A 7,064-nucleotide genomic window follows, 5' to 3' on the forward strand; every position below is an offset into this window, starting at 1 on the left:
GTATAGCATTGCTGCCCCACCACTGGTCGACGATGGATGTGTCACAATTAATAAGCTGGCCGATCGATCGAGTTGATCGATCAGCATTAAGACGCCCGCCGGCCGGGGTTAGTTGCGTGCACAAGTCAACTTTCAACCACCCGCTACCGTAACTTGTTATTAGCAGGCTTAACTCTTAATATTGATCCGATCCGATCCTATATATAATTCCACGATTAGGTTGATGTGCCAAACAGCAGCTTCTCCAACTATATATCAGAGAGGGGTTCATTTTCCTAACTAGAAAACAACATCAAAGCTTGCTTCCTGTCAATTTAACAGTAGTACGGCCAATAATGTGAATTGACTGATGATGTCATTGACTCATTGTATATGTGATACATTGCATCTTCTACTACCAGAATCTAGCTTTTTGCCGAGTGTTCGGCGCTTTGCCGAGTGCTTTTCTATCGGGCACTCGATTCCGATAGTGTTCGATCTTATTCAGAAGCATTACATGTTCATTGATCATTTGATCCTATCCATTCTCACTCGATCGTGCATTGGGTCCATGCATGTCCATCCATCCTCGTGATGCAGACAGGTAAAAATTACCCAGGGATACCCACACGTCAAAGATTGCATGCATGCATTCTTAGTGGTTGTCCCAGGACACAATCTCCGTCCTATATATATGTCTATATATTGTCTTGAACTTGAAACTAATGATAGCTAATTGGACGTTTACGGCCGGTAATTAATAACCCTGATCATAGAAGGAATATTATTGTATCCATATGTAATGATGTTGCGTTGGCATTTACAACTTATTCGATATTGGCTTTTCTGGTCGACTATCAAATCAAATTCAAGCAAACCTATTAGCTGAACATATGCTACCAGTCAAAACAACAACTGGTCAAATCATATGCTGTTTAACCAAACGTTGCATAGCAACATATAGCTAGCTGCTTATAGCATGAATTGTCCACCGTACCATGCATCTCAACGAAGACTACTACAACTACACCCACAATAATATAATCTATAGGTGACACTGACAACTGATCTCTTTGAAGGCTAAGTTTCAGAAAAGCCGAAATCAATTTGGTTGGAAGTTGAGTATAGTTTTCTACTAGTATCGTATATACCACTTTTACTATACACTCCTATACATTTAATTGTTCCAGAATTTAGTTAGCTAGCGTTGATGCCACTGGAACGGATCAAAAACATGTTTATTGTGTTGCACACATCGTGTAACAACGCATTATTGAGTTGAGTTTCACATCCACGCATCCACGAGCATTAAAAAAAAATGGTTCCGTTCCATGCATATAACAGAGCGTCAAAAGATATACAGCTTGACATGTTCATTGTGTATTCTAATTTCTTCTCAACTGATATTGTGTGTCGTTGCTGGGATATTTACCTTGTACTTTGAAAGTAATTAAAACTCAACCACTCACCAATAAGATGGAGACTCATTTATACCCGTCCTTGCATGATTAGTTATTTGTCAATAAGTTATGCCAACATGTTTGTATTAAAGCTTAAGCAGTAAACATAACATACATTTTTGTTTCATCACACAACTTATTTCGATGCGGTAACTAACCTAGCTACTTCCCCTTACCCGGCCCATAGTGTGGAGCACTTAAATGGCTAGCTTATAATAGGGATGATCTCAAGTACACATGTGAAGCAAGAAGTACTACTATAATGAGCAATGAAACAATGATTAACTATAATATAGATGATTGCATGGCAAGCATAGACTATCATTATTATGTCCACGTTACAGTAATTAACACAGATAATTTAAAAAGGAAAAATATTCGGATTACGCGCACAAACAAGATAGAGGGAGGGAGGGGTGGGGTGAGAAAGAGAGGGTGCATGTGCATCACATATTGACTAGTGATCGAAGTCGAGATCAAACATAGCCTGGCCGAGCTGCAAGATGTTGCTGTGTTGGTGGTGCTGATGATGGTGGAACCCTAAGCTCGGCTCTTGCACTTGACCTATATTGGATGTGGTATCACTGGAGACGGCTTGGGTCTGGGGGAAGCAAGATCCTGCTGACGACGAATGGAAGGGGAAGCCGTAATGCTGTTGCATTGATGCCTTCCCCTTGGGATCCACTGCTTCTTTCACCACCTCTCCAAGATCCATGGCTTGATCTTGTTCCTTGGACAAGAGTGCACTTCCCAGTATCTGTGCGCCCAACCCATCTCCGATATCCATGTTCTTGCTGCTACTCTCTGCTTCTGTTGAGATTTTCATTCCAAGGAAACGGTGTCGATGTTACTACTAAGATGAACATGCTATATATATATAGGTCGATTATATGCATGCATGTGGATGTCGTAGTGTGTAGTGCACAACTAAGCACCTTGTGTGTTCAGTCTCTCAATAAAAAGAGGAAAGTTTTTTTGAAGACATACAACAGTAATAACAAAAGAGTGTAGAAAGATCACGTACTGTCTTTAGCAGCAGCTGCTTTGTTCGCATGTGCCCTTTTCTTGTCTCCGGCATCAGCATCCGATGGCTTTGACTTCCGGCGGCGGCGGTTGTGGTCCGCTAGGCGTTTCCTGCAGCTCTTCTTAGCATCGTCGAACTCATCCAGCAGATGGAATCTGAGAGACAAAGGTGTGCGAGGAAAAAGAGAAAAAGAATTGAAGCAAGGGTATTACGAAAGCATCCATACACATGAAATACCACGTATCCAGAGGAAAGCCATGCATGCAGTATATATCATTCATATAATTATACACTGTAGTTGGATTATATAGCAATATTAATGCAAGATGAGCTGATGATGCATGCCTCGTACATGCGTGATGGAAGAGGGAGATCTGAGTCCATTTCCCTCAAGTAAAAACGGAACATTCCGGGGACCAATGGCATGCGCGTTATTACTAATGATGATGATCCAGAACATGAGGAACATGTATCTATACTCCACTGTTCTTCCCTGCAGACAGCTTGGAGTTTTGCAGCTGAGCACATATGGCGTGTCTCAATGTGGTGAATCATTCTGGGAGAGATCCTGTTTACCATTAAATGCATTGCCGGTTATTACTTCACACGTGCATGCTCCTCAGACGAGATCTATTTGCAGGTCCGGCCAGCCCATGGATTATATTGGCCGGTAACAGAACGTATGTATGTCTCTTCTCTGGCCAACGGATTGCTAGCTACTATACCAGCCAATTGATACGAAAGAGAAATAATACATGAGAGAGAGAGAGAGGTAGAGAGAGAGAGAGAGAGAGTAGAGAGAAGCTAACAAGGCATTGTTGCTTGCATTTGCAATTTTTGCTCGTACGTACGTACGTACGTCTACCCGGCGGCTGTACAAAGTCTTGCGATGCTTGGAAGAAAGTAGCCTTGTTTCTGACTTTTTTGAGAGGCCAATACTTGTACAGCCACCTCGCTGTTTATAATAACTACTAGATCGAAAATACCAAGAACGGAGAAGTCAAGGAAATAAATGGAAACGAGTAATGCCAAGGAAGAAATAAAATGGAAAGGAGTAAATAATGCCAAGGAAGAAATTGAGTGGAAGAGGAGGAGGAGGAGAGACAAAAGAAAATCTAGGTTTACCAAAATGTTGAAGAGAAAGGGCTAGATAATTTCAGCGGCAAATTATTAACTGGGATGTGAACTGACGAGGGAAAATGGCTTACAGATCTTTTGCTTTGCAACCAGTAAGTACATATTTATGCATTTTGTGTTAATAACAACTGGATTTTTGTCAATTAAGCATGCTCTCTTTAGTTTGTTGTTGGATTCAATTGTTATATAATAATATAATACATATAGATCGAGAAGTAGTGGTTGCTAATATAAGTAGGAGTACAGTCATTTTAGAAAGTTTGCCTCAAGAAATATAAGGTTTCTGGGGAAATTAGGCTCATGAAATGGAGTCATATATATCGAAACGCATAACATGTCAAACTGAGATATATTCGGTTAAAATGCAGCTGAAGAGACGAAGTCAGAGAGAAATAAGGGCAGGGATGATATCATGCAAAATAAAAGCAATAGCTTTCACCCCCTTGTTCAATTGACTTTTTATAACTAAAAAAGAAGGAAATAATTATGATATCATGCAAACTATAAGTGATGTATCATGAGGCGCAACGAAGTAACCTATCCTCCCAAAAGATTTCTCTGACAAAATTGTAGCTTCGAAGAGTGCCAGATAACTCGTGAGATCGAGCAACAATAAAGCATGCATGAAATCAGTTTCGATCAAGCTGGCCAATGAACTGAAGGGGGGATCACTTAATGCAACTCGTGATGATTTCAGATATATATGTATGTGTAGACAAGATCTATATAGACATGTGAAGTACCCGACCGAACCATAAAGGTAGATTATTTACCCCTCGAATTAAGTTGAGAACCTGGCTAGCCAGAGAGATCGAGATCGATGGATTGAATTGAATTGAATTGAATTGGATCCAGTGATGACCGAGTGGCCTACTGACCTGCTGCACTGCTGGCAGAACCTCTGATGCAGTCCACCGGCGGTGACGACGACGGGCGCCTTGGAGTGGTGCTCGCACACCTTGTGGCGACGGTGGTATCTCTTGGCGCTGGAGAGGTCGGCCTTGCAGCCCTCGGCCTGGCAGCGCGGCGGGTGGTGGCCGTACGTGTAGCCTCCTCTGGGCGGGAAGTAGGTGCGGTAGCCGAGGTTGAGGCCGAGCTGCGTGGCGGCGAAGCTGGCCATGTTCTCCTCGGCGGAGCTGACGAGGGTGGGGAAGTAGTACTCGGGCGCGGCCTGCGCCGCCGCCGCCGGCGGGTAGTAGGACGACGAGGTCTGGTGGAAGGTGGTCCCGGGCGCGGAGACTAAGTGGCTGTAGGGGTTGCCGCCGGCGGCGGCGAGGTAGTGCGAGGCGGCGGAAGGAGGAGGGTAGAAGTGGAGGATGTCGTGGGGGCTGTGGCCGCCGGCGAAGGTGGTGTGGTGGTGGGCGGCGGCGGCGTTGGACGGGGGCAGGAGGGCCAGCGAGTTGGCCTCGAGGTTGTAGCCCAGCAGCTGATGATGCTCCCTGTGGATGCTGCTCTCCTGCTGCTGCTCCATGGTTGGGAGCAGGGAAGGGGGCGGAGCGGCCGCGTTGGACGGCACGACGTAGGGGGGGAACTCGTCGCGGCCGTTGGCGGCAGCCGATAGGTTCATCATCTTCCCACGCCCCGGCCGGCACGTTGACACGATATCTCGATCGATCGGTCGGCCCGGCCGCCCGATCTGTGCAGGTGCAGGTCGCGCGGGCGGGCGCGGCTAGCTGGGAGCCTGGGAGGGGAGGAGGGGCCGGAGGGAGCAGGAGCAGGAGTGCCCGCGCGCGCACACACGAGCACACGGAAATGGATGCGTAGGGGACGGAGGGGAGGACGGCGGCAAGGACAGCGCTTAGCGGAGAGCTCGGTGGAGATCGATCGCTCAGTCGGTCGCAGGTGGACGAGCGACAGACAGAGCTAATACGGCGGTGTTGGCCGGCCGGGCCATGGTGTGGGTGATGGCGATGACACAGATATATGCGCGGGCGGGCGCCAGCTAGTAGCCGGGCAGCTAGCGCGCGCCCTTCTCGGCCGGCCGGATCTCTTTTGCTGCGGAGAGGGAGAGGGCGAGAGCGAGAGCCGAGAGCGCGAGTACTTTTGGTCTAGGGTTCCATGGAACGAGTGGTGGTGGAGTGAGTTTTGGGCTATATCTAAGAGCGACGCCCGCAGCTCAGCTAGCAACAAACCGGGCGCTGGCACTGACAGGGCCGGCCAGTAGAGAGAGAGAGAGAGATCTTTAATTGGAGTTGGTGAGTGGTGATAGCAGCCGCAGCTGCTGCTGCTGCTGCTGCTGCTTCTTTGTGGTTGGTTTGGTTCGCCCTCCATTTTTCCTCACCCGGGAGTCCGTATGCTATCTGCTATATGCTAGGCTGGCTGTGGGTGTCTATGTATGTATCCTCCTCCTCCGTTGAAACAACGTAGCGTACGACACTGCTGCATGTGTGGCCTTGAAGATATGAGTATCTATGCATGATGCGGATGCTGTACATGTGCATTGCATCGCTCTTCTCTCTCCCTGCGGTGGTGTGTACGAGACGGTGGGTACGTACGCTAACGCTAGCAGCTGCCTCCCGCGTGACGCCAGGGGCAGCCCGGCCGGACGCGGTGTTTCGTTCCATGACCATGAGGCGTGATCTCAGTCATGGCCCAACTACGCCAGGGGCTTGCATTGCCCGCGCGCGTAGACTTTGCACCTGCGCATGTATGTATGTACATCCTGCAGCGCACAGCAGACTGAGCTGTATTCCCGCGCAAATGAGTAGCAGCGCACGTATATATACGCGTACGCGTACGTGTGAGGTATATATATCCTCCGCCGGGGCACGTACGGTACAATTCCCAGCAGGTGCGTAAATCGTTACAGTATATTATTTCCGCAGCCGATCAAAAGAAGTTTGCGCGTCGTCACGGCACTGACTTCTATTTAGGGCGGCCAGAGTAGGCTAGCCTGCTGGACCCTCTGTGTCCCGTCTATCTCATTCATTCACTCATCAGCTGGTGCTCTATTTTTCTCTCCCTAATTAAGCTGGTGGAAATTTCGTGCTTTTCGTTTGCACCGTGTGCCATTGGATCGGATCTGATATATATGCGCGCGGCCGTCCGAGACCTTATTACTCGTCACCTTCTTCAACCTAACCCCCCCCCCCCCCCCCCCCTTTAATTTGCTAGCCCTAACTGGCACCATATATCATTTTGCCCACACATAATAAACGACTCCTTTGCCAACTGCACCAGTCACTTGGCAAACGACTAATTACACTCGGCAAAAGGTTTTGTCGTGTGCCACACTCGTCAAAGAGCTCTTGGTGAAACAAACGCCGGTAACGATCTCTTTGCTGAGCGCCAACATACTCGGCATAGAAGGTACATTAACGGCGGGCATCATGGTGATGGGAAACTACCTTTTTGCCTAGTGTATTGTTTTGCCGAGGAGGGTGGTATTCGGCAAATCATATATTTGCCGAGTGCTCGCTCTCAGCAAACGTGTGAGCACTCGGCAAAGAGCGTGTCTCCAGTTG

General features: G+C 47.7%; 1 protein-coding gene across 1 annotated transcript; it reads right to left on the bottom strand.

Annotated features, from left to right (window-relative positions):
• Window positions 1-1,739: 1,739 nt before the first annotated feature.
• On the bottom strand, window positions 1,740-5,217 carry LOC542528 (liguleless 1). Its single transcript, NM_001112073.2, has 3 exons — window positions 4,479-5,217; window positions 2,464-2,618; window positions 1,740-2,249 (listed from the first exon to the last, which is right to left on the bottom strand). The coding sequence occupies exons 1-3, from the start codon at window positions 5,168-5,170 to the stop codon at window positions 1,897-1,899; spliced, it is 1,200 nt and encodes a 399-aa protein (NP_001105543.2). The 5' UTR covers window positions 5,171-5,217; the 3' UTR covers window positions 1,740-1,896.
• Between the last annotated feature and the right edge of the window lie 1,847 nt (window positions 5,218-7,064).

Source organism: Zea mays, chromosome 2 (genome assembly GCF_902167145.1).
Source record: "Zea mays cultivar B73 chromosome 2, Zm-B73-REFERENCE-NAM-5.0, whole genome shotgun sequence".
Lineage (NCBI taxonomy): Eukaryota > Viridiplantae > Streptophyta > Magnoliopsida > Poales > Poaceae > Zea > Zea mays.